This window comes from Chlamydotis macqueenii, chromosome 20 (assembly GCF_036417535.1).
Source record: "Chlamydotis macqueenii isolate bChlMac1 chromosome 20, bChlMac1.mat, whole genome shotgun sequence".
Lineage (NCBI taxonomy): Eukaryota > Metazoa > Chordata > Aves > Otidiformes > Otididae > Chlamydotis > Chlamydotis macqueenii.
The window spans coordinates 3,336,301-3,363,912 of record NC_141575.1 but is presented as its reverse complement, the minus strand read 5'-3'; the positions used below and the strand labels follow the sequence as shown (position 1 = coordinate 3,363,912).

At 56.5% G+C, this 27,612-nt stretch overlaps 1 protein-coding gene across 3 annotated transcripts in view; it reads right to left on the bottom strand.

Annotated features, from left to right (window-relative positions):
* Positions 1–3,930: 3,930 nt before the first annotated feature.
* GPSM1 (G protein signaling modulator 1) overlaps positions 3,931–27,612 on the bottom strand; it is an 88,171-nt gene continuing 64,489 nt past the window's right edge. For all 3 annotated transcript variants that reach the window (XM_086763872.1, XM_086763874.1, XM_086763873.1), the window contains 3 exons: positions 8,759–8,918; positions 5,273–5,481; positions 3,931–4,852 (listed from right to left, as the gene is read on the bottom strand). In XM_086763872.1, the coding sequence (XP_086619998.1) occupies positions 4,664–4,852; positions 5,273–5,481; positions 8,759–8,918 (558 nt within the window). In that variant the 3' untranslated portion in view covers positions 3,931–4,663. The remainder of the gene's footprint in view (positions 4,853–5,272; positions 5,482–8,758; positions 8,919–27,612) is intronic.

The window sequence follows — 27,612 nt, the reverse complement described above, 5'->3', positions numbered from 1 at the left end:
GCTCCCTTTTGGAGGGAGTTTTTCTGGAAAATGCTGTTTCAAGGCAAGTGTGTCTGCTCTTGAAAGAGGACAGGTGAACACGCCTTATCGAGGAGGAGCCCAGCAGACCTTACTTTAGCCAAAGACAAGGGAGCGTGAGGAAGAGAAGCAGCCTTCCTCCTGAATGGGAGGTGTGTCAAGATGGGAAGAAAGCGATGAGAAGGCCTGGTGCAGCAGAGCAGAGGAGAGCGGCTGAAGGTGCAGCCGACCAGGGTAAGCCTTGCGGCACAGAGGCGAGGTGACAATTTCAAAGTGGGGGCAAAGTAGCGGTCACAGGATGTAACGCTGTTTGCACGGTTCTTGAAGCATTTCACTGCCGCTGTTAAGGGACGGAGCCTGTTCCTGACACCTGTCCCATGAGGGCTTTTCTGCAAAGTGGCAAATACTTCTTTGCCTTTTGTTTTCTGCCTCTTTGAGCAAATCCTCCTGTTGTGGTGCAGCCACATTCTGGAATTAAGCTGGACAGGGTGGGACTCTGATGGGGTCTGTCTGCTAGCTGCAGGGGTTACTGGTGTCCTGGCCCTCGCGCAGCAGGAAGGCGGTGGTGGTTGGTAAAGAGGGGTTGGGGGGGCCCTTGCGGGACTGGGAAGAAAGCGGTGATGGGACTTGCTGAGGGAAGGCCTTTGTGCAGGCGCAGACAAGAGGGTGGCTGGGGTGCATGACGTGTTTGCTGGGACTACAAGACATAACCCCCCCGCTCCTTTTTGCTACCAGTGTGCCTGGATGCGTTGTGTGCGCTGCGTGGATCTGTGCCTCCTGCTGCCTTCTGCAGAGCCGGCAGCTCTAAACCCCGCCACGCCTGGGGGTGCCGTGGAGGGCCCCGCTGCACCGAGGAGCCGCTTGGGAGCCTCTCTGGAGGATCTGGCTGCGTCACTGAAATGGTGATTGGGCAGGTATGTTTCTTTTCCTGTAGCAGCAGTGCAGGCAGTGAGGAGGGGCACTGGGGACTGTGAAATGAATCACTGTTTAATTGTGTTGCTTGCATGGGGGTCTGACTTAGGTGGGTTCAGGGCCTCCTGGTCCCAGGAGATGGCTGTGGAGAGCTGCCGAAAGCTGTCCGACTCCAGACTGAAATGTACAGCACCTGGGCGCTCGGGGCCAGCGTATCCCTTCCTGCAGGCTGAGCGCCTTGCCAGCCAGATGAATATCAGTGATGGCTGGAGCAGCACAGCACGAGGCTCTGGGGAGCGGTGAGGTAAGTGCTGAGCCTCAGCCCTGACGTCACTTGGCAGATGAGCAATGCAAAAATCCCCACGGGGCTGACAGCAGCCCTGTCTCACTAGTGCCTCTCAGGGCGTGTGTACAGCTGAGTGGATCAGTAGCTTGCATTTCTGCTGGGTGGTTTTTTTTTTTTGAGTTTTCTTTTCCCCCTCCTGCCCTGCAGTGGGGACAGCACCTGCTCTGCAGTAACTCACACTTTACAGCTGCTGCAGCAGCGCTTCATGGTCCAAAGCCAAACCGTGAGTCGGCCTGCATTAGCGCTGCGCAGGACTTGGCAATCCCATGTCTGTCCGGCGGGTGTCAGCATGGGAGAGCGCTCCCCTGCGTGGGACCAAGCTGTGCTGGCCTGGGTGGCTCGCGGTGTGGGACAGGGGAGCGCTGGCGTTGGACGCTGGCACACAGCTGCCTGTGCTCCTGCGGGGCACAGCAACCATTGCAGGCTGTGAGCCACGCTGGCCATTCAGTTGTAGCCATTGTCTCCTGCTCACAGAGGCTCTTTTTCTGTTTGGTAGGTGCTCTGAGAGAGACAGCATTTACCGGAGAGCATGTGCTCCCTTCCCCAGCTGCTACGGACAGAGACAGACAGCAGGTGAGCCTCCCCCAGTCCCTGTCCTTTACCTGTGCGCAGGCGTGGTTCTGGCCGCAGGGCACACACAGAGCCTTCTAGCACAGAGCTCCTTGTGCCCAGGCACCGAGAGGCGTGAGAGTGCCTGATGAGGACGAGCTGGTGGCTCTTCATTAATCTCTGATCAGGACTGGCGGTGGCCAGCACGAGTTAGGCAGGCGTGGGAAGACCAGCTGTGACTTGGCTTTATCCCCCCAGGGCTCAGGATCCGGAATCAGCTTCTCCGAGGCCCACTTTCTAGCAAAGCCGAAGGGCCTGCTCACGCCTGCCGTGTTGGACTGAGCTAGCACTGCCCGCTGCTTTGTGAGTATCGTCACTGAGGGTCGGTGCCAGGGCTTCGCACAGCACTCGCTGCCCTTTTCCTCTGGTAGCTGCCGCCTGGGAAACAAGACACAGCTTTTGGGCCAGGCGCCGAGACGGGGCTGAGCCGGAGCCCCAGGCTCGGCCACGTTCCTGGAGGAGGGCTCAGGCTGACGGAGAAAAGCCGCTCTTTTCTCGGCTACTGCAGGGCCCTGTGTCTGCCCCGTCACCCTGGTAACTGCTGGGCGCGGGCAGGGAATGCGCGGGGCTTTGTGTCTCCCTCCGCAGCCGCGCGGTCGGAGACGCTGAGCATTTAAGGCAGGCAGAGCTGGGGCTGCTGGCAGTCGCCCGAGACCTCTGTGCTCTTAACACGCAGGGATGTGTGGGTGGGGGTGTGCACCCGTTTCTTAACGCTTACACGTGGTGATGGCTGCCGCAAGAGACCACCGCCCACCCCCAGCCCCGCTCCAGAGGGCCAGCATTCACTCTGCCGGCAGCAAAGCAGGCAGCCTGGCCAGGAAATAATGGAAATGAGTTTTTGTCACTGAAGCTTAGACACAAATATTTATTAAGCACAACCCTCCCCCCCTTCCCCTTGAGCTGTATTCATTTCTAATATATTAATTCATTTGGCAGATTATTTTTTAGAAAAAAAAGTACCTGTGGGTTGGAAATTCCCCATTAAAATGACATTAGCAAATGCACATGTAAAAAATAAATAAGCTCATACATTCAAGTATATGGCAAATAATTAACACCTCTGAAAGCTTAATGGTCAGATTCCAGTTCACCACCTGGCTGAGCTGCGCAGGCCCCAGCCTGCAGCTGGTCAAGTCATCTCCAACGTTTTCCTCCTCTTTACAAACGCAAGCTGGGTCGGTAGGTGGGTGGCTGGCGCGTCCTCCCGTCCCTTCTCCAGAGCTGTGGGCGGCCCCAGGAAGGAGGCAGCAGGTGGGTGCTCCCTGGTAGCAGGTGAAATGCTGCTGCCCCTCCGCGTGGTCAGTGCAGGCAGGTTAAACGCCCGACAAGCAGCATCACTGGTCTAAAAATCTTACTGCTGGTTGGAAATGTTTCCATCAACTGCATTTCAAATAGAAAGTGCTGACGTGTTCTCTGTAGGAACGTATCTGCTTTGGCAGAACTCATCTCTGGAGTTTCTGAAGTCCAGGATAGCCAAGCAAAGAAAAAATGCTCCACCTCCTGAAGTCAGATCCCTGCTCCTCTCCTCCCTGGGCTTGCTTTTCCCACTGTTCCAAAAGGGGAAGGAACGAAAGTAAATGCAGACCCTTGCACGTGTGGGGGGTGGAACCGACTCCCCAGCCAGCACCCCAGCCTGGAGCTCTCCTGAGGCTCCGTTTGTGGAGACAGACTGGGCAAAACCGGAGCGCCGTGCCGAGAGCAGCTCTGCGGGGACAGAGCTCAGCTCTGCTGGGGAGGTACAAGGGGAGGGGAGGGCTATTGTCCCTGACTGCTGCTGGACACCAAAGGGAGGAGGGGATGGGGCTGCTTGCTCTCCTGACAAGCCGTGGCCAGAAAACGTTGCTGGTTCTCGAAGCGGGTCGTTGCCGAGTGCACGCTCCTGCGTCGGGCACGCTCACCTGCACACAGGAGAATCCTGCCAGAGACTTTTGGCCCAGAAGCGATGAGTTGCCCACGTTTGCCTTGTGCTGAACAAATGGGCAGAGAGAGACTTCCTTCCTCCCTTCCCGGGCCTGCAGCTGGGGCTGCACAGCTGATCTCTGGAGGGAACCAAATCCCGCTAAAGCTCAGGGCAAGCACAGCTTTGCTCCAGCTCTGCACAGGACTGCGGCTGGGGGAGCAGGCGGGGTGCCACAGGGCTTGCTGCAGAGTCACAGCAAACCTAAAATAAACTTCAGGGTGTGTGGGACCATGACTGCAGCTGGGGTGGGGACCGTGTTTAAAAGGACCGGCGTAGCCTCTGACTTGGGCTTTTTTCCTCCTGTAGAAAGAACACAGCGAGCAAGACATACCAGGGAAGGATCCGGAGCCACTTCTGTCACTTCGTGATGCAGGCAAGACAGGAAGACTTCAAACTGGACAATGTGCTCTTCCCTTCCCCCATTAAATTAAAAGTGTTGTGGAAATAAAAGACATCAAGGCTGGAGTTAAAACTACCCGCTCTGGGCTCTCCTCTGGCTCACAGCACAAGTTCCTGGATTTTTAGGTGCTAAGCAAAGGGGCTGCCAAAGTCTGCTTCCCTCGTGCTGTGCCCAGCGGTACAGTGGCCGTGTGTCCTAAAAATCCCTTGTTTAAAAACGGTCCCGTCTGTCGGGCCTTCCTGTAACACGGCCTGCGCAACGCCACGGAGGTGCGGCTCCCCACGTCCCTGGGCGGCTCCTGGCAAAAGTCTGTGGTAGCGCGGGAGCACTCGGGTTTGAAACCAGCTACGCTTTTTTTTTTTCTTTTTAAAAAACAAAATGAAACTCAAAACAACCCCCCCAAACCCAGCCCCAGTTCTTAGCTGGAACCAGGCCTCTGCTGCTCCTCTCCTGGCTCCTCCTGGGCTGAGGCCAAATCTACCCGCTGCTCGTCCATGCGCTTGGCCTGGACACGCTGGATGAGGCTGAAGAAGTCTTCGTCGGGCATGGTGGGGCCGCGGGGGATGGAGTCTGGTGGTGCGCAGCGCTGGTCATCTATCCTGGAGGACTGCACGGGGAGGAGAACGGGCATTAGGACTGGGTACTGGTAGGACAGTCCTGTCGTGGAGTAAAGGGCTGGGAGCAGTGCCCGGAGCACGTGCTCCCCGTCCGGGGGTGCAGGGCAGCAGGACCAGCCGTGCTGCACCCCGCTGCGGGCTCCAGCGTAAGGGAAGAGCAGCGCCCCAGCCCAGGGCTGTGTGGAAGGTGGGTTCTCCAGCCGCCCTCTCGCTTGTAGAGCGGTGACAAAGTGCAGCCCTCAGGCCAAAAAGAAGGACCTGGAGCAAAGACAAGTACCTGCCCAGGTACCCAGGGCGGTGGGTGGGCAGCTGCTGGCCACAGCCCCTCCCAGCAGGGCAGCTGGCATCAGGGGATGGCGTCTGCCTGTGCGGGAGAAACTGGTGTCCCCCCGACTCGGCCCTGCCGGTACCTGACACTTCATGAGCATGTTGAAGAACTCGTCCCCAGGCTCCTGGGCATCCCCCTCCACGCGCAGGTGCCCCAGGTTGTTGTGTGTTATCCGCAGGCCCGGCAGGTTGCCGACGTTGGCACGCTGGTCATCCAGCCGTCTGCTCTGCGAGCTGGCAATGAGGTCGAAGAACTCCTCCGTCTGCGGAGATGCCATTAAGGAGGACTGGGCTGCGAGTGGGGAAGGGGAGCACACAGCAGGGTCATGGCTCTGCCTGCTCATGCCCGAGCTGCAGCTCTGCTGTCTGCAGAAACCCCAAATCCTCATCAAACGGCTGTTCAACCAGGCTGCAGCCGAGCCTCACGCACTCCCCTCCACGGGACAGGGGCTCCCTGTACAGCCAGGCTCCCTGGGGCTGAGCCAGGGAGATGCTGGCTTCTCACGGGACAATCAGCATCTCCTCCCACCCTGTGTGGGGGAGCAGGAACAATCCCAGTGCTGGCAGCACAAGTGAGGAAAAACCTACCATCAAAGCCAGACGTGTTACAGGGAGCAAACCCGCTGCCCCATCTCATAACCATTCACTCCCAGTTCTGAAGGCCGGTGCTGTAGCCCAGCCCACGGTACCCACCTCCCAAAAACACCTTGGGCTGCAACCCTGCAGTTGCCCTGCCCGAAGGGGGAGCAGGACTGGCTGCGAGGAGCCTGTCTGCGCAGAGCTCCCGGCCGAGCAGCCAACGTCTTCAGTGAGACTCTGCCCTGCCTTCCTGATGGGAAGCAGAAAGGAAGGCTCCGGTTCAGCAGAGCTGCAGTTTCCACGTCCAGCTGGAGCACGGCTCGCCCAAGGGCAGTGCACGCTCCCTGGCCAAGAAACTTCTCAAACAAACCCATGCAATTGGTGGGGCTGGGCTGTGGAAACAGCACGGTATGCTCCGGAGCGTGCCTCCCCGCCAGCCTGCCACGCACACACAGACCCGGGCAGCACAGGGGAAAGCAGGCGCCTTGGCAGGGGACAGAGCAGGACCTCACGTACACACCTCCCGCTGCTGGACCTCCCGTGAGGGCTCCCTGCTACGTCCTGCACTTGGGCCAGCTCCTGGAGGACACCAAAGATGCCACCTCAGCCCGGGAGATCCGGTGCCCAGACATAAACCACTGCCTGTGAGTCCCTGTTGTCACCAGCACAACTACAGGCAGCCTCACTGCTTCCACCCGATTTGCACCGCGAGCCAAGAGGCGTCACCGCACAAGGGCCAACGTGCACCTCGCTGCGGGCACGGGCACGGGGCTGGGCAGACGCTGGCAACCGCAGGTGAGCACAGATTTCCTGAGCGCTTCTGTGGCTCGGTAACGGGCACCCGCACAGTCCCGAGGGCCGGGTATAATTACAGACAGGTAATCAGCAAAGCCCAGGCCTGGCTAAGCCATCCACCTGGTGGCACACCCTTCCCAGGACTCCCAGAAGCCCAGCCTTTTTTGGGCCAGCTCAAGCAGAGGCGCTGCAGATGCTCCAGCTGTCAGGAGCTGCACAACCTGCGTCACAGCACACGTGGGAAAAAAAAAACACTTGTGGGGTCTGGTTCTTCTCATCACACAGAGCAGGGCAGAGCCAGCCTGGGCTCTACCTGCCGGGAAGGGGCTGGCACGGGCTGGCAGTGGGGTGTCCCAGTGCAGAACCTATACGTACAATCAATACTCTGTAAACCCCTGGAGGGAGTATCCCATCCCAGCACCCCATGTGCCTGCTGCTTTCTGGCCATACTGCGGGAGCACTGGAGGAGCCGTCGGGCCCCGCACAGGCAGTGACCCCAGCCTTGGCACGCCTGCTCCGGGCAGCATCCCCTTGGCACCACCGAGGGGCTCGCGTTGGGCAGAGCAACAACGGGACAAAGGCAGGATTTTCAGACACAGCACACGAGCAATGCCGGGATCTCGGCAAAGCGAGCGAGTTGGCTTCCAGCCCTGGAAACATCTCGCAAGCAGCGCTCAACGGAAAGAGCCTGCTGGCTCCCGGCAGCTGCTGGGCACTGAAAGGCTCCCAAACAGACACTGCGCTCAGGACAGGGGCAAGCAAAAGAAAACTGTAAGAAACCCGGCCCAAGTGGTGTTACTGTCCCAGGGAGCACAAAGCACTCGAGGAGATGGTGCCCTGAGCCTCCCGGCACAACCTGCTCTTTGTAGAGCCCCGGCTCATGGAGTTGCAGAAACGCATAAAAATCTCAGCGCTGACACAAAGATGAGTTTCTTCCCCTTCAGCTCACAAAGAAACCTTGAAAATAACACGACTGAAAGGCTCCGAGACAGAACGAGAGCTGAACAGAACCTATGCCTACTTGTACATGCTTTATAAAGCTTCATATTTTAAACTCAGTCTCCTAAATTACACAGCTGTTACAGCCAAATGCATTTCTGTATCAGAAATGCCTATCTTGGAGAAGTGACGCTCATTTCCACTCTATCTTTAGCAGACAAAAACCTGCTCACCTCACAGCCAACCCAACCTGCCTGCCGCGGCCTGACCTTCTCCACACCGCTCTGCTCTCGCTGCCACTTCAGCCCCTGCTCCTGGCACCCACTGCTCCGAGCAGCGGCTCCGGCCGCACTTGGAGGGACGTCAGGGGTCTCCTCCTCTCCTGCTTGTATTTCGCATTCATTTAGAAACCGATAAACAAAGCCATCAGTTCAAATTAAGCGCTTTGAGCCCTTTGTGATGGTGCTTCAGCGCAAAAGTGCGACCTGCACATTTTAGCGCTCCTCTCCAGCTCGGTTTAAACAAAGGACCTCAACACCGTAAAATAAAAAAAACCCACGAAACCAAAGCGCAAACACAGCCCTGACCTGCCTTTCCTGTCCCATCTATTTGTCAGACAGCTTCCTCAATTTATCCCTGTTCTTCCCATGGGTGAGTGAGCTGTCTGCCTGCTGGAGCTTCCTACTGTTTATCCATCCTCCTGCCTTCCCCGTTCTCACACAGCACCTATCACCGCAGCATCCAAGAACTGTACAAAATCCAGAAGTTTGTCCTCCATGGCAACGCTACGAGAAAAACTGGCAATGCTTCCCCTTGCCTGCGAAAGCCTGCCCCAGCCCTCTGCAAGCCCCGGCTCTCCAGGCTCTTACAAGGCTCCCTCCGTAATGACCATCAGCATCTTCCTCTGGAGATGCTGGCAGAGGCAGAAGTCCTCGTGCCAAGCTCCCTGTTCAGAAGGCTGGACCTTCAAAAGATCCATACTGAAAAAATCCAAGTATATTTTGCATTTCCCTTGCTGATTTACTCTCCAAGCCTTAGTTCACATTCTCCAGCCTTTCCCTCGGCAACCATTAACATAAGAATGTTCCTTTCTTCCTTAAATAAAGATGGAGACTGCCAAAGAACTGCGGAGTTCAGAGAGCGGAGGCTTGGGGAAAACATCACAAGGTTCACAGCAAAACCACGACAGCTGACCACACCACGGGAGCAGCGTCACTCCCACAGTAACAGGGACTTATAAACGCGTCGGTGCTTACATATCCGTTCTTCCAGGGCAGGGACCGGTGTGGCAGCTGCCTCCGCAGCCTCCGACGGGCATTCTTCCAACGGGCAGCGCTGATCATCCATCCGGTTGCTCTGGAACTTGCTCAACAGGTCAAAGAAGCATTCCTCATCTGAAGGGGTCCGGTTGATTTTCTGGAAAGACAGTAAAATACAGGGGAGAGTTAGAACGGCTCAAACAACTCCCCGTGCCTTTTCCTCTTGCCGCTCGCTCTTCAGCGTGGACAATCTAACACCATCCTGCCAGAGGAGGCATCAGGAAGGTCTCCTGATGGGAGATGGGAGCAGGGTGAAGAGCTGCTCTGTGAGACGGGGGATCTGGGGAGAGCTGCGGCCCCTCTAACAGGCCGCTCGCACCACGGCTGACCCCAAAGGCTCTGGGCGCTTCTGCAGCCCAAGCTGGAGCCGGGCTCCAACCAGCGAGCAGACAAGCCTCGCGCAGAGCAGCCTGCGTTGCTGCACAGCATCTTGAGAGCTCAGGGCAAACTGGAGGCTGAAAGGGAAAGAGGGGACGAAAGGGCATTCACCCTGGCACTGCTCCGCCGGGAAGAGGAGCTTCTGGGCTGGCAACAGCATGGGCTCAGAGAGGGATTGCAGTACGGAGCGCGAGGGACAAGCGGGAACCGCGCAGACACCCTGGCTGAAGAGCTGTGGTGTGCCCAGCTGAGGCTGAGCTGGAGCTCGGGCATGCCAGCACTCAGCCGTCCTCTCTAACCAGCTAAATTTAACCTCTGCAGGCCACTGCCCCTTGCACCCCAGTGCTCCTGTGTCCCCAGCACGCCGCTTGTAGCAGTCACTGGGCTGCAAATGACACCAAATTATAGTTTTTCAGGACAGTTCTTGCGCGAGAGCCCCAGATAGGCACCTTGCACTGGACAGGGATATATTTAAGTCGTCCTGCAGCAAGGTTTGGATTCAAGGCAGCCTCTCAAAAGCGCTGCGTTGTGTCCAGTCCCAGTGCAGTGAGGGGCTGCGTGCCCCGTGCTGGGAGAGCGAACCCCAAGTCCTGCCCTGGAGCGGCCGGTGCAGCAGGAACCACAGATCACAGAATCATAGAATCATAGAATGGTTAGGGTTGGAAGGGACCTTTCAAGCCCATCCAGTCCAACCCCCCTGCCAGGAGCAGGGACATTCCCGACCAGATCAGGTTGCTCAGAGCCTCATCCAGCAAGGAGAGTGCGAGGGGGCACCCAGATCTTTCTGAGGAGCCACTCAGAACGGGATCGAAAATCAGACAGCGATCAGAGGGGCATCTGCCAGGCTCAGGAAGGGTCCCCTGCCTGCTGAGCTGCTCACACCAGACGCTGGAAAAAAATGTCACAACAGAAACCAAGCAAAACTCCTACAACTGGGTCTGCCTGGGCTGAGCTGTTTCCCAGCACAGGGCTGGGGAAGGGGCACTGGGTCCCTCCCGGGGCGCAGCAGACATCCACAGGGAAAGGGACGACGAAGCAAAGCCCCTCTCCCAGCTCTGCCGGTGGCCGTCCTGGGCAGCCCGCGAGCCTCTCCTACCACACGCGGTGCCGCTCTCACAGAGCATCCTCCGCCGGGACAGGCGCACGCGGAGCCCGTCAAGGGAGGCGTGGGCAGGGGAGAGCCTTGCGCTCACAGGGTTAAAGCTGCAAGTTGGATTCGGTAAATGAAGGGAAACAATTTTCCCGTATGCTAAGCGAAGCAGATGAGATGCACTCAGCTTCTATTTAGGGCAGCGTCAAAATTAGCAGCGGGCCAGAGAGGAACATTAGCAATGCGGGAGCTGAGCGGGGAGAGGAAAAACCCCTCTCGCCTCTTTCCACGTGCCAGTCCAGTAATGAAACAGCGGCTCAGATGGACTCTGAACCATCAACAGTTGCACCTTGGAAATCAAAGCTTGCTTGGGCTTGAACCGAGGATGAACTACATCTCTCACAGCTCTGCTGTGTTGGCTTGCGTGACCCACATTTCAGGCTGGCGGAGGAAGCCGGCTCATTCACACCAAACTCCCTGCAAACGCACAGAGTAAATCAGGGCGGTGCCAGGTCCGCAGGAGAAGTTTGGCCTTGCAGGGAGCAGCGTGCGGGTCAGAGTCCCCAGCTCAAGACTTCCCCCCAGCAGAGACCAGATTCCCCCGGGGCGCATCCTGCCAGGGACCCTGCGATTTCCCGTGTCAGGACCTCCGCTCAGAGCGCTCCCGGGAGAGAAAAGGATGCTTTGAATCGGTAGGAAGAACAGCCGGCGCATGAGAAGTGTGGGATGGGGCTGGCTGCGCGCCTGGGTGCCTCCCGGGACGGTGGCACCTGGAGGGGCAGGAGGCTGGTGCCCGCAGGCCAGCGTGAGGGCTTGCACGTGCTGCGCCAGCCCGGGACGCGGGGTGCCGCGGAGCCCAGGGCAGCACCCGCTGACGCCAGGCTCCCTCCAGCGCTGCCCCAGCCAAGCCGCGCCCCAGGCTGGCACCTCTCTAATTAAAATGCCCAAACGCCACGCGGCGTAGAGCGCTTGGCTCCCTCCACTCGCAGTTTGCTCCCGGCCCCGAGGAACGAGCTGCGAGGGCAGATGGATGTGCAAGCACACCCTGGGGCCACCATCTGCTAACCGAGCTGCGCTTGCCCAGGGCTTGGTGCATCCGGGATGGTCAGGAGGCTTCCTGAGAGCCAGGGCATCCCCTAACGCGGCTGAGCAACACAGGACACACGGACACGCAACAACCAGTCACCGCGGGCCACGGCGCAGAGCCCTAAATGGTTCCTGGGCAGCGGCTCTGGTTTCCAGCCCTGAGACCGCTTCTCGTCCCATGGCTGGTGTCCCTGCCTGGCCTTGTCACCCATCCTCCAGCCCGAGCACCATAACTGCCCAAATTCTGCCAACTGTTCTTTTCCACCATCACGGACAAAGCAGCAAACCAACCCCTTTTGCGCTGGGCAGGGACCCAGGGCTTTTGCGGGCACCCGTGGACCGGGGGCTGCTGGCGCTGCAGAGATCATCCCCGGGGCAGCTTCAGCTTCGCCCTCAGCACGGACACAGAGACATGAACATCTCTCCCCACGCAGGGACCAGGACAAGCGTGGAGCCTCTGCTCCTGCTCCCCGACCCCAGGAAGGACAGGAACAGCCACCGTCCCAGGCAGGCGGAGGCCCCGTACCAGGGGGTCAGAGCTTTGCTCCCATTTTCTGTGACTGGTATTTCCATCTGGACGTTGCCAGCTCCTCGGAGAACTGAGCAACCTGGCTCAGGACAGCCTGGGAGCAGGACTTGCTCACCTGAAACAGGTCTCCTTCAACTGGAAGGCATCTAGGCTTTTGGGTGCATTTATTTGCTGGTGGTCCCTCTGCTCGGGGAGCCCGGCGCTGCCCCGAGCCCCTGCCTTGCCCAGGCCGCAGGTTGCTGCCCTTCGGAGCGCAAATGCACCCTGTTCCTCTCCGATAAGTCTCGCTCATGCTAAATAAAACCCTTCAGTCTCTGGCTGAAAAGGTCCTGGGCTGCCCAGCTCTGCCCCCGAGCACAGAGCATCTCTTGAGGAAATCCCTCAGACTGGCCGCTCCGGTTGCGCAGGTGAGGCCAAGACTGAAGTGATCCCAGACAAAGCAAAACAAAGTCAGAACAGACTCCTGTGCCTAAACCCCCTCGGCCATTTTCACTCAGATTCAGGAAAGCCATTAAACAAACGTAGAAGGCCTAATTACAAGAGCTAAAACACTTTCTGCTTCCCAACACTCGGAGCCGCAGCCCACAAACGCCCCGCAGGGCTTCTGCCCTTGGACGCTGCTGCCCACTGGGGTCTCTGCAGAGAGGGGCCCTTCTCTGACACATTCCCAAGCCCCATCCCGGGACCGGCAGAGGACTTGTTAATTCTTTCCATACTTGTTTCACACGGTGTTCCCGTGCCTGAGGGCCCTGTGGAGTGGGACACAGTGCTCCTTGGCAGGCAGACGATGGAGCTCCTCACACCCGGCCCCGCACACGCATCCCGGGCCAGAAGCAGTAAAGCCCTTGGTCGGAGCAGGGCAATGCCCCCGGCACCGTGGCTTGGGCTTTCTGCTCCACGATGCTGCTCCCAGGCAGCAACCTGTCCCCGGTCTCACGTCACCACCCAAGCAGCCCGAACCCACCTCTGGCCCCGGCTGCGCTCCCCCCGCCACGCACCGGCACCTGCTGTTAGAAATACCCCAACTGAACTGCAACGGCGGCTCCTCCCGCACAGCGTCCTGCTGTCCCCACGAGGTTTAGCACCAGCTCGGGCAGGGCCGGACAGCTCCCCGGGGCACCCAGCATGGGGTCCCACCAAAAAGCCTGTCCCAGCTGTTTTTGAGTCCCACCAAAAGCCTGTCCAATCGTGGCCACACAACAACACGCTGCCGGGTTGCTCCAGGACAGGGCTCCAAAGCCCCCAAGGACCATGGCAGATGATTTCACAGCCACGGCACGTCCTGCAGCGATTTCTGCTGCTGCCACGTGCCAAAAGCGCCCGCTGTACCATGCACGGGTGAAACATCCCCTTCGAAGGGAGCATCACCCAGCAGACCAAACTGCAGACATTCCCATCAGCTACTCAAAGGGCCAAACCTCGTTCCTCCATCAGATCAGCTTCTCCTTTTGCAGTTGGTGTCCCCATGGGGTGCTGGCCTGCCTTTGGTCCCGCTCTTCTCCTCCAGGTTCAACTTCGTGCAGCCCTGTCCCAATGCAGCAAGGACTCGTCAAGCTCGAGGTCTGCTCCCTCCGGCTTTGCCCAGCCCCTCCAAGGCCCCACCAGCGGGCAGGACCCGCTGCCCAGCGGTGGATGGACCTCAGCAGGTCTGGCACAGCAGATCCAGCTCAGGAGCTGCTGCTCGAAGGTGGTCTGGCTCTGTTGCGTGGGCCAGGTCAGGGACAGACACAGGTCCAGGGATAAGGCAGCAGCTTTCACCGCCGCTCCCACAGCAGCCCCTCAGAGAGCACTGCCTCAGCATTTAGAAGCATCCACCAACCATTCCTCCTCCTCACTTTATTTCAGCAAGGAGACAGCCTGGAGGTGAAGTGACTTGACCAAGTCCCGCAGTGGCAGAGCTGGGACAGGACCCAGTGACCTGTCCCCAGGGCCAAGCTTTTGACTACAGAGAGTTCTTGGAAAAACTGTAGCCCTTGTTCTAGCAGGAGTTATCTGCCCAGGGCCTGACAGACGTTCATGCCGACACCCGCGCGCCGTGCCTTATCTGTTTCTCCCTCTCTACACCAGAGGCATCGCAACTGCCCACCTCCTCCCTTTCAATGCAGCCGACCTCGAAATCACGAGGCTGGAGTGGGGCTGGCGTGGTGCTGGTGACTGCCAGTGCTTTATCCCAGGCTGCCCCGCTGCCTGCCAGTCCCCTGCACGCAGCTTTGCTTCATCCCTGCACCAACCCGACACCTCGCCCTGAGGAACCCGCCGTGGGCGCCAGCACCACTGGCATGGCCACAATCCCAGACCCCCCTCACCTCGCAGGTGCATCAGGCACTGGTCTAACTTCCCCATTTCATCGCTTCTCCTGGTGAAAAGCAAGGGGGGAAGGTTTGGAAGGAGTCTCCCAGAAGGTGAAGGAGGGGCTGGAGGGGAGGAGTGGAAGCAAGCCGCTGGCGAAAAGCCACAGCCTGTTTTACCAGGAGGGCAAATGTCTGGAGCATCATCTCCGGGCTTGGGAGCGGGGCTCTCCCAGTCCCCAGCCACCAACACCTCAGCTGGAGTCTCCACTCCTTGATCAAACTGTTATCTCCACAGTCAGAAAAGCTGTTAAACTTCTCCAGTCTTTGCTGAGGACAGCGCGTCCCGTCCCATGCCAGTCCTTAGGCACCGCTGCCACGCTCCCCCCGAACGGCAGGGCCGGCCGGCAGACACCCCGTCCTCCCCCAGCGAGCACGGCCAGGCACGGAGAGCCACCAACCGCCCTCACCACGCTCTGCCGCAAGACGTTGGCAGACACCCGAGCAGTCTGTGCTTTGCATGTGTCTATTTCCCAAAAAGTTGCAAAAATATTAATAATTAAAAGTGCAGAGTGAAGCTACCTGCAAACTTTAAAAAACAAAGCGCACGCAGGCAATACCCAAGCCCCGGCCCGAGGAAATCTCTCTCCTGTATCTCTGAATCTGCCTCCTCCTCTTACTCCCGATGCAGCCTCTCATTTCAGAGGGCAGAAAGGAAACGCAAGCAAAAATCAAGTTTTACTTACTGACCTCGGCAGCCAGCTCTTCCCCAGGCTCCAGCTTTCACATGTCCACAGCCACGAGCGACCTCGGCTCGCAGGGCAGAGGCTGGCGACGCGAGGCTGCCGCCCCGACGCCCGTCAGCTGTCGCCAGCAGCCAGGGAGAGCTCTCCCCAGCTCCGCTCCGGCTGCCGGAGCTGAGGTTTCTGTGGAGCAGAGATTTATGCGGAGCGCGCAGCCATGTGAAGAGCGTCGCCAGCGCCGATGACCCGCCGGGTGCGAGAGGCAGCTTAAAGCGACAGCCCTGCTCGCCCCGCTCCTCCCGAGTCGCTCCCGCGCCCTTGCGCGAGGGGGTGGGCTCCAGCAAAGCCCTCGGCTCTCCCTCAGCTCGCTGCCACGATCCCGGTGTTATTAGATGATGCTCTTAAACACGCAGCAGAGCTATGTGAATATTTAGCTTTCCTTCCACCTCCTCACCTCCTACCCACCACACACACTTTACCTCAAAAATAGATTGGGATCAATTTTCCTAAACTACATCTGCAAACACACTCAGCTCTACAGGCACACGCGCAGCGACAGTAAATGCGCTGTGCACGTACACACAATCGGGTTTAAAGCATCAAAATATTGAAAGACCATTTTTAGCTGCTCCTCACACTATTAGGTACGTGATTTTTTTTTTCTTCTTTTTGTCCTACTGCAAGAGCCAAAGATACTCAGCCACAAGCATTTCTTAATTTAAACATACCACTGTTTAACAGAGGGAGATTTCTAATTGCAACGAGGCTTTAAACACGGAAAGGGTGGAAACGCTATGCAACAGCTGAAGAGCTGCTTTTACCTCCCATTTGTGAGATGTAAATGTGAAACGAGAATTTCTGACAGCAAAATGGGTCAGTGGAAAGAGAAGCAGCTTGGCAAAGGCCACCGGGCAGGGCGGTGGCAAAGTGGGGACAAAGCTTGGCACCCCCAGCTCTGTCCACACTGTCCTCTTACACTTCACTCTCATCTTTCACTGCAAACGTAGGAGATTTCTTCATCCTGAACAAACACAGCTCTGGGGGACTGCCTGTGCCTTTCTGTACCTGTCGTTTATTTCCGAGAGTCACGCAGTAATTAGAAACACGGAAACCAGCCCCAGCTCAGAACCCCTGGCTGGGTACCTGGCCCTGGCCCCTCCGGGCTCAGCCCCAGCCCCCTCCTATCCCAAGAGGGGCTGTGATCCCGCCTGGGCTCCGCAGCCATCCTGGGCCCAAGGACAAGGCATCCCAGATGCAGAAAGCATCTCCAGGAGAGCAGCAGGGCTGGGGCAGCTGTGAGCGGCAAATCCATCGGTGCCCGTGAGGCCAATCGGGCTGACGGGGAGGGGACCAGGCTGCACTCCGGGCAAGCACAAGGTCAGAAGCAACAAGTGCTGAAATGCCCCGTGCTGACGAGACAGAGGTGGGGATGCTGCAAGATGGATCCCGCCGGAGCACCAGCGACGCTGGCCGGGATCCGTCCCTGTGGGGCAGCCCCGCCTGCCCTGTGCCAGGAGAAGAGGCCAGCTCTCCATCACGCGGGACCTCGCCAAATCCGAGTGTCAGGACAGCGGGCAAAACGCAATTACGCTGCAGCTATTCTGTTCCAGTGCCACAGGCGATGGAAGGGAAGAGGCAACTGGGAATCGGCCTCAAACTAAGCTGCTGCCTGGGGAGCTCACACACTAAACTTCAATTTAGTTTTCTATTTAATTTTTTAAAATGCTGCAGCAACTGAGGAGGGAAAGAAGGGGCAAGGAAGGGCGAGGGGCAGGGCACAGCCGACCTGCCTGCTGCCACGCTGGCTGTGTAACGTCCGCGTTGCGGCCGCCGCGTCTCTGCTGCCGCGCTGCTGAGGTGCTGAGTTAAGGGGGTATTTTGGTGGAAAGGGGTAGGAGGGGAACGAACCAGAACCGAGACTCTGCCCCGTATCTGCAGAGCTGAGCCGACTTGGGACAGCTATGAAAGGGGGCATCTGAAGCTGGTATTGAGGGGGAAACGCAGAAGAGAGGTACGATACAGGAGCAGAGCTCACGCACAAGAGGTCCGTGCTCGGAACACCAAGAGGAAATGACTTTTGTATCTGGGTTTAGGGTGCAGCAAAGGAGAGCGAGAGAGACGTCCATGATCTGCAGAGATGATCTTCCACCTGCGACTTCAGACTCCGGCTCTCACTCCAGGGAGCCGCGAGCGCGCGCCCGAGTGTGCCCTGGGCAGGCGCGCGCCCTTCTCCCGCTCTGCACACCGCGCAGCCATGGCCCCCGGCGCAGACCCGCTCAAACGCAGGGCGCGCGCACCCTGGTAGGATGGAATTATCAACCTCACTTGGACTGTTTTCAAAGATTTTTTTTTCCTTTAAACAACTCGCCCACTCATCCCTATAAACGCCAGTGCTAAAAGCTGGTTCTGTTGTGAAGATTTCAAATAACTCGGGTTTTATTGTTTCAAACAAAATCAAAATAACTCACCCACGCTCCCTCCTTCCCTAATACAGTAACTGCTGACCTGCTGGGAGCACGCCCGACTGCCACACGCGGCTCAAATCCGTGCCTTTGGATCAATAGCAGGTGTTAATATCATTTTTTATTTCATTTTGAGACGAAGCGTGGCGTGCCCGTGTGGGTGTCTGGCTGCAGTGTTACTGACACCCCGGCTACTGGCAGTGCCGATTCCACTGCCTGAAAGGTGGTGCCACCGCGCTCAGATTTGGCCGCTTTGCGCAACGACCTTATTAATTCTGGATTTACACTTCTTCCCCCATACACCATCATCCACCCTGAAACCACAGGTCAGGTAGCCAGCCCTCACTGCTGAGACCAGCGCATCCCTGGTGTGGAAATTCCTTCTGGTTTCTCTTTGGGAGGCGATATACTACCCAGCGTATCCAAATAGCCCTCAAAGAGCTACAGCAATGCTCTGTAGTTAACGCAGCGACTTTTCCACATAGGTTTTGACAGCATTTACCACACCAGACTGGGTTTCCCCGTCAGCATTTCACAGAAACACACACGCCTGGATTTAGCACCTAAAGCTTAAATTGCTAACCAAGGAGACAAGTTAGAAGCATCATAATTCCAGGTCAGTCTCACCAATCTGTAGAAGAAGGCAGGAAGCTCCAGAGGCCAGTTTGGCCCATCAAAAACCTGGAGGATCCCTTAAATACCAGAAATGGGAGTGAACCTGAACGACTTGCTCAAAACAATTCAGGTTGCAGGCAGACGCCAGCAAGCAGTTGGTTCTCTGAGCGTAACCGGTGCTCAGCCTCACACAGCGCCGGAGCAGCCGGCCACGCGCACCGTCACGCACCCCAGCAGCAAAGCAGCTGAAACCAGTTGCAGCGATTCCCTCTGCAGCTGAGGGGGAGTGGAACTAGGACCACGCTCGGCTGCTGAGTCTCAGCCGAGCAGCAGTAATGTGCTAATCCAAAATAATTCCGTTGCTTTAAAGGATATAACCCATATTCTTGATTAATTAGCACAGAAGCCAAGGTTAATATCTAGTGCTCAGCTCCCAGGCACCTACTCTACCCACCAGACCTCACTGCCACCTCCCCAGTTCCAGCCCTACCAAGGAGTGGGAGGTGATAGAGGAGACAGGTGCCTATAAGCCCGCTGCCGGCGAAGGACGCGCTCCTCTTCAGCGATGGAACTGCTCCAAAGCTCCCCCAGCAGCAGATATGCCCCCCTCCCCATGATGTACCGCACTCGGTGCATCTGAAACCGAAACCTACTGACAATTTGCTTTGAAAACGCTTTGCAAAAGAGCCTGCTTGCCTCTGGATTGCCAAAATGGTGCTGCGTTCTTGAAACGCACTTTTATTTAGACACCTACTTGCTCTCAGCACAGCGTTGTTTTAAAAGGCAGCTGAAGGGATGCGGCACCTTTCCCAGAGGATGAGGTTAGGCACAGAATCATCGAATGGCTTGGGATGAAAGGGACCTTCCAAGGCCATCCAGTCCAACCCCCCTGCAAGGAGCAGGGACATCTCCAACCAGATCAGGTTGCTCAGAGCCCCGTCCAACCTGGCCTGGAATGTTTCCAGGGATGGGGCATCCACCACCTCTCTGGGCAACCTGGGCCAGTGCTCCACCACCCTCAAATGGGTGGTCGCTGCGTCCGCACACAACCATCCACATCAGCACCTATAACGCACATCCAACCTTCACATAAACACCCTCCACTGCAGCAAACGCCCAAATCTTAATTACTATTTACTCATATTCCAGTAACGCCTGAAGCCCATGCTCAAGATCAAGGCCTTGTTATGCAAGGCACCCCACAAAACACGAAATCCTGGCCCTGCCCGGGGCAGGGAGGATCCCGGGGCCGGCACCCGTGGGTTTACCATTTCAGCGATGGTCAGACACAGCCCTTCTCAGAAGAGCTTGAACAGGTCAGACAAAAATCACACGCAAACACAGGAACAGCTTCTGTCCACAAAAAGCAGCTCTTGCTCTGGTACGTGCTGATTAAATGGGCGAGATGAAACTGCACCCTGTTTGGGGAAAGCAAAGACGGGGAGCTGATTTGCTCCACAAGATAGCACCCACAGAATACTAGGATGCAAATGGCTTTAGCTACAGGCAAAAAATCCTCCAGGGACTGTTCCACACATCCCAGGGGAGTTGCACCTCCTGCATCCAAGCACATTCAGGGCTCTCACTCTTTGCTGGCTCTGGTCAGAAGCAGAAGCTGGCTCCCCCTCAGCTCCTGCACAATGAGCAGTGCAGGGACCTGCAGCTCTCTCTGTGACCAGACACCATGATCCAGGGTGGAAAAGCTGGATCCATGTGGCTGTTCAGGGCCCTTTTCTCATTGTGCATCTCAAGAAGCTTCCCGAGCAGTCCCTGCACGAAGCACTTAACTGGGCTCAGCTCTCCGCTGGGCTCAGGCTGCAGTCTTCTGGGTCACACGGGGAACAGGAAGGAGCCGGGGGCCCTGAAAAACCATTATTTAGGCTTTTTTTAGATTAATTGGTGTTAATTGCCTTGGGAGGCTCAAAAATAGCACTGCTAATGGGAAATGTGAAGGTGAGGTGTGAGCAGAAGCTCCTGATTGCCACGTGAATCCCAGACACAGGTTGTGCCCTGCCCAGCCAGCAGCGACTGCCAAAAGCAGGGAGCCCCTCTCCTGCCACGCTGGGGTCTGCCTGCCCGCACCTCTCACCCTGACACCCCCCGAGAGCCGCATTCGCGCTCGGTCGGGGGCAGAGGGACCCGACCTGCTGCCACGACAGTTCTTCATCACGAGAGCTCCAGGGAACACCACTTGAACCTTCCTCCTTTCAGGCTCCTTTGATTTATGGATTCACATCCTTCTCCTTACTCCCACAACCGTGGAGGGCCCTCAGCCAGCTCCCAGGGAGCCCCAGCTTTCTGCCGTCCATCTAGTCCAAGCACAGACAGAAGGACAGCCCAGAGAGACCCTGAAACCTTTGGTGATCCCAAATCCGGAATGGAGGGTTGGCACTGGCTGGCACCACATCTATCCACAAGCAGTGGGTTACAGAAAAAAAACCACTACCAGAGGAAGGTACTGCCCACCGCCCGGGGGGCTCAACTCCCCTGCCTGACCACAAACGAACGCTGGGGATGGAGCTGGGCCGGTGACCAAGGAAGGCAGCGGGGTGGCCTCTGGGCAGGACACCCCGGTGAGCACGCGGGACAAGCTGTTCACAGGCCGTGATCTGGCCTCCCCAGGCGATAACAGACAAAAGCCAAACTTGCCCCAAGGTCATGCTGTGTTTGTGTCTTCCCAGAGAGCTCCAGCGCCGTAGCCCCATCCTGCAGCTGGTAACAGCCCTTATCAGGAACAAAGTACAGCCAAAACTGGCCTGATTACACAGGCTCCCGCTCTGCTACAGGTCTGTCCGTAAATGAAACCCAAAAACCTATTATCAGGGGGCATTTCTCTATTTTTAAATACAGTTCATACAAAGAGAAACTTTACTGGTACAGAAAAGATGATCTGTGTAAACTCATCAAGCACACAGCACGGCTCCAGCAAGCTCAGCCAGACCACGCTCCCTCCCCAGCCTCAGCCCGCGCACAGAGACCAGCTGGGTCCCTCGGGTGCTCCCCGACACGCCAGATCCCACAGCCACGGCTGGGAGCTCAGCCCCGGCGCTGGCACGGATGATACAGGTCACTGCTGGCACCTTGGGGAAACACGGGCACAGCCACCCTACCTCCCGCACTCGCGTTCGCCCGAGCAAGAGGCGTTCGCGCAAGAAAACCTAACAAAATCCCCAGTCACCAGAGGCCCTGTGTCACCTGGTGTCATCATAGCTCCAGTGATTTAAGCAGAGTTATGCTGATTTACATCCAAAGAGAACCTGGACTATGATATTTTTTTAAGCTCTTCTGGCACATGCAGTTTATTAAAGGCGAGAGGCCGGAACCGTGAACGTACGAAGTGCCCCAGGCACGGCAGAGACCCTAGAAATGAATGAAGTGTTCCAGATTTTGAGAGAAGTCAAACATTTGGAGTTTTATTGCTCTGGGTCTGGCTTTGATTCATCCCTCTTTTCAGTATTGTTCTCTTTAAAGTGACAGTTTCTAAGAAATGGTGAGTGTAACATCTCTTCTACTGTCTCATACCACTTGATGGCTGACAATTTGCCGGGAGAAAAGGCTGCGCAAGGAGGAAAGCAGACCTCAATTACGGCTTCAAAGTGCCAATAACGGAAAACTCAGTTACAGTGAGTCAAGGGAAAAAGAACGTATTTCGGTAGCTTGGTTACTCAGCCCCAGCCTCGACCACTGGACTAGCTGGTCTGCAGACCTTCTGTCGCAACCTCCAACAAATATCTGCTGGGGGACCTTGGACAACCAGTTCAGTTTTTACCTCCTTTTAGAGCAGGTTCCTCTGGTAAGTGGCTCTTTCTTGCAGTTTTCTAGCTCCAAAACCAGCCTCCACCCTTAGCCTGTTAGGGATGGAATATGGGCTCTCAGACACGCTCTCACACATTCCTCTGATCTTCAACTCAAGGGATCTGAGAAGCATCCAGACCTTGGGGGTCCTTGGTGAAACTTCTGCAAAGCCGAGGGCTCGGACACCCATCCTGCATGTGGGGCAGCCGGTCCATTCTTTTTTTTTCTGCATGTGGTCGATGCACAAGCACAGACTTGTGTTAAATCCTCCCTCCTATCTCCTTCCCACAGCACAGCTTTGATTCACAACCTGACCTCAGTCTGGGGCGAGGAAAAACAAGGGACAGGCATAGTGGAAAAAAACAGAAAAAGGATGTCCGAACCACAAAAATGTCCCCAAGACAGAAAGATAAGGAATGCAGCTTTATCTCTGGGACCTTAAGTACTGAAACATCTCATCGGGGACAAGGCGTAGGGGCCGGCACCCAGGCTCAGAGGCAGCCGGTACCTCTGCCTTGCTTCTGTTCGGAGCAAAATGTGGGCAGGACGCTCGACGGGCAGCTCGGGGGCCAGCCCTGAGCAGGCAGTCCTCAGCCCACCGCCACCCTGGATAAAGGACACAGATCACCCTGCGCCCATACAGATACCACCCGTCCCGCCAACACCAGTCCTGTCCCACAGAGCGGTGAGAGTTATCTGTCCCTCACGTGGCGACAGGCTGTCTTCTACTTAGCTCTTGCCCTCCCTGTTGTCTGCAGGACAAAAATGAGAGCCCCAGCCACACCTCGCCAGGACCAGCTTCTCCTCCGCGGGATGCCGAGGAGCCTGGCAGGTCATTCCGGCTTTTACTCCAGCAGTGTACAACACCCTACATCGCAAACGCACCCCTCTGCAGGAGAAAAAGTAACTTAACGAAGAATCGTAAAACCATAAGCCCCATGTAACTGCTTGTGCAGCCCCAGCCCCGCACACCAGAGCTGCCCCACTGGGAAGGGTCGTGCCTGGAGCTGCCCCCCTGGGAAGGGTCGTGCCCAGGTTCCGTCCCCCAGGCACGACAATTGCCTGCAGCAGCTCTGGCATGCCTCCCTCTCGCTCACACACTCTCATTGGATAATTACAGAGAAAACCAAGACAAATCCCAATTTTAGTGCCATTATAAAACAGAGAGGGGGAATTCATTACCTGGCAGCTGTTAATATTTAAGGAAGAAACTGATAATTTACCTCGGAGGCAATGAATGCAGCAGAGGCAGCGCAAGCCAGAAAATGCTATTGCCTCCCCCCACCACCTCTGTGCAGTCACTTTGCAGAGATTTTCTATCTGCCCATTTATTTCCCTGCCTCCCACGCTAGCACCAACGTCCCAGCGAGGAACAGCATGTGTTAGGGCTCGGCCTCACAAAACTCACGAGAGTCTTGCCCCTGGCTGTGCTGTACCTCTAGATTTGGGAGAGCGTTTTTAAATCTCTCCTGGCTCACGCAGCGTCTCTGCAACCAGCCCACCTGAGCCAGAGGAGAGGAGCTAAGGAAAAGAGGGGCCCTAGAGCTTAACAAAAAGACTCATACAGACACACGGAAAAGAAAGGTCAGACAATTTAAGATGACTCTGGGGAAGCAACCGGATCACTGGCTGCTTCTACAAACAGCCCAGATTCCTGGAAGAGCCTCCCGATACCTGTCAGACTCCAGCCCTCCAGAAAGCTTTCCGGCACATCCTGCCTCCAGCTAGGAAATATCTCGGCACAGCCTTTCCCCCAGGTCTGCATCTGCCCAAAGCGCTACAGGATGTCCCACAAACTGAACAGGAAAGAGAGAGCGTTACAAGAATGAGCCGCAGCTCCGTGTTTACCTGCTCAGTTCCAACGGGACCGACACCAGCGCAGCAGCCTCCAGGTGTCATAGGAACAGTCTTAAATTTAGCAGCAGCCACCTTCCCCCTCCCCGACTCTGGCTTCTCTCTTCCTCTCCATCCCCCTCGCTCTTGGATTCTCAGAGCAGGTTTACACCAGAAAGTCTGACCGACGATAATGGCATAATTATACCCACGCAGTTAAACAAAACAGAAAGGCTGTGGGATAAAGGAGGGCGTGCGTTTGCACTGCCCTTGCGTTGCGGTAGTTTACACGTCAATGAGACAAAGAGGCTACCCCACCTCAAAAGAGAGGGAAGGTGCACAGACAGCCCCCACCGAACAGCAAAGGCTGCCTGGTGCAGCCCCCCATGTTCAAGCTGTTGAGGGGCTGCAGGGAAGTACCAGTTTAATCTTCTCTCAAACAATACAAGAAAACCAGTGGAAAGATGCTCTGAGGCCAGAGCGCAAGGGTCTGGGTGGAAGCCCCCCAGCTGTATTTATCCTTGCACCCGAGCACCCATCTGGCCAATTCTGTAGCCTAGGGTGAAGTCACAGGGGACGGGTAGCCTAGGGTGAAGTCACAGGGGACGGACGGGGACATCTGACACCCCAGCGGTGCCTGGACAACACAGGATTCTGCAGGAACAGGGAGGAGCTCCCTGCCCGGCTGTGCCACGCTGCCCTCCAGCTCTGCTCCCCGCCCGGTCACACCAGGCACCCAACTCTGGTGCTTGCAGGCCAGGCAGAGGGTCAACCACGAGCATCTGCTCCGTGCATCACTCCTGCAACCTGACAATCCCTAGTAAATCATAAGAGACAAAGCCATCAAAAGAGCTCTGGCAACCTGCCTTTGGGGCAGGGGTGTATGAGCTACAAAATTTTCCCTTCTTTTATGGTTGCTCTTGACTGTAATCATAAAAAAGGTCTTATGAAAACATTTGTCCTAGGGAATGTCTGGCGATGCAGCATGCTTGCAAATTGTCCAGTGTCTGAATACATCAGCAACCCATCTCTGCAAGTCGTCGCTGCAATCAAACACGGCTCCTATTTCTCTTGACTATAAATGGCCTTTGCCGAAGACGGGGCGGAGGACAGGTTTGAAGAGCAAAGAAGCACTCCCTCGAGCTCACGCACTCCCCCAAAAAGAGGAGAGGCCAGATGAACAGGATCACTTCTAGAGCACGGATCCCCAAGGAGGGGAGAGGATTGGGTTTGGTCCTTAACCGCTCTCCATGGTTTTTGCTCCAGCTGTTGGACCTTAGCCCAACAAAGCCCTTGACCCCTGGCACACGCACAGTCCCATTACCTCAGAGACTTTAGCTCAGTGCTGACCTCAAACGCAAGGCCCAGAATTGGGGAGGTCCCCAGCCCCTCCCCAGGCAGACTTTTCAGGAGTACACCACCCCTTTCTTCCATGGACCTTCTCCTTTTTCCACAGCGATTGCTCTCTCAGAGAAAGGAGTGAGGGACGCAAAACCTCTGATATTTCTGAAGTGTAAGAAAAATCCTGGCCCTCTAGTAACCCTCCAAAGTACAGCTGTTACCACGTCAATCAAGAGCTGGACCGTTGACCTTCTCCACAGCAGAGCAGAGGGGTTACATTTATGAGCAAGCCTTTGATGTCTGCAAGCTTCACGTGGTACAAACCCTTCTGCTTTGATGTTACTTCTTTTAAAAGAGAGGAAATGCAGACGATGCGCGGTGCACGAGTCCTAGGGAGCACTCGGATGCGGCCACCCGCAACTGCAGGCGCCAGGACTGAGCTCTAACGTGGCTGCTTTTGCTCAAGGCTCTGCTGCAACAGAGAGAAAATGTGACCAAACGCATGCCACCCTTACCAGCTTCTCCTGGACCAAACCCACCTTTGCTCTGTCTCTGGAGAACCAGGCACTCACAGCGGGAGCTCCAGACCTGACCCCAGAAGTGAAGAGGACCCTGCCCTTGCCCATCCCCCAGACCCAGGCTCTCCTCCCGGCGACCATCAGCCATGGCTGGGAAATTCCCCAGCTTCATGGGACCACAGGAGATGTACGGAAGTCTATCTCTCTGCTCTGCCAGCAGCGCGACCCTGCTGCATGAGCCCTCCATCGTGTGCAACATCAGCACCTTGCACACCCTCCTACCTTACGCAGCACCTGGGCCATGGCTTCTCCGATCCATCCCAGCATCCCCACGGCTTCGCCAACAGGCTGAGCCCTTCTTCCAGGGCCGGACAGAGCTGCCAGCAGGGCCAGGCTCCTCTTCATCCCCAAGCTCACTTCGCCTCCCTTCACTTTTCCCTGCCTCCCCTCCCCTCTCCCGCCTCCTCCCATGGGGAGTTTCCCCGCAGCTCGGTAATTAGCAGCATCATCACCAATGCTAATAACACCACCACAGCTCCTGCCATCCAAAGCTCAAACAACTTTCACAAGGCATCATCACGCCTCTGTAACCTCCCCAGGGTAGGCAGGGAAGCAGCATTACCCCATCACTCAGATGGGGAAGAGGGAGGTAAACACCAGGCAGCCGGTGGCAGAGATGGGCAGCGAAGCCAGGAGCTCTGACTCAGGCACCGCGCCCACAGGACCTCCCCATCCCAGAGCTGCCCGCTGCAGTAAGGCCCCTTTGGACGGAGGTCAGCGGCTGTGTTGTCAGCAGGACTTATCCAGAGGTTACACCACTTGGCTTGGGGCCTGGGAGTCCTGGGATGAGGTTTTTTCCTGGGCATCCCTGCACAGACCCTCGGTTCCCCTCCGCAAAATGACCCTGGGAGAGCAGCACGCAGGACCACGTGTGCAGTCCAAGTTCATGTCTTCTGATGGGACAGCGGGCATTGTGCCATCCCATAAAAGCATCTTAAATCACCATCCCTAATTAAGGACTTGCTGTTTACTGATAGATTACAGAGAATTTTTGCTTTGAGCATTCACAAAATGAGGAATCTGGGCAGATTCTTGTCTGAACAGCCTGACCAGAGAAAGCTTCTCTCCCACCTTGGGTGGAGTTTGCTACATTTGATTTTTAAATCTCACATGGATGGGACTTACAACTTTTCAAAAAAGCCCACCCACACTCCCATACAACAGACCGACACAGCCCCAGGAGCCCCCTGACAGACAGGGCCAAACGCAGAACACACGGCAACGGGTTGATTCGCTTTTGGCAAGTACTCACAAGACAACATTGACTTCAAATGTTCTGAGGTCTGGCCTATGCTACAAAGTCAGGCTGGCGTACCAGTCAGCTGGGAGCACCGACGCAAAACAAAATTCACCTGAAGCGACCCAGCCTCGTCCACCAGAACATACTGCAGAGATTTCTCCTGGCAAAAGAGCCCTCTCTGGAGGATCTCTCATGTCTGAAGACAACCCGCTGGGGTAAGCCATGTGAGGGACCATTTCCTTCTACGCCTGGACAAGCAGCACACACGCAGCACAGCCAGGTACTGCAGGGATCAGGTCAGAGTTCCAAATGCCTCCTGAGCCTCTCCAGCTCTGACTTCCAGGGTGCTCCTGGATTTCTGCGTGTGTTTCAGAAAACTTTAGGAAAGGGGATATAAACACACCTGCCTTCACTCCGTGGGTGCAGGGGCAAAAACCTAGTTGGGAGCTCTAGCCTCCTTGGCAAGGAAGGGTGGCAGGATGCCCCGTGAAGGGCATGTCCCACCTGCATTTTGCCAAGCAAACTCCCCTCTGCCATTCAGAGCACCTGCCTACAAAAGCCGCAACCCTGATCATGCTACGTATACGTAACTCCATATAGCTTCTGGCCTGAAGAAAAACCCAATGAAACACTTGTCACTGTCATTTTAACGGGATACGGACTACGGTCCATTAGATATCAAATAAGGGGCATTCTTCAAAACCTAAGACAGGCAGTTCTTCTCCGGCCGTGAGCAGTGTCGAGTACATTGACCTGTTCTCTCCTGGGATAAAACAGGACACGTTTAGTGCCTGCAAGGAGGAAGACACCATT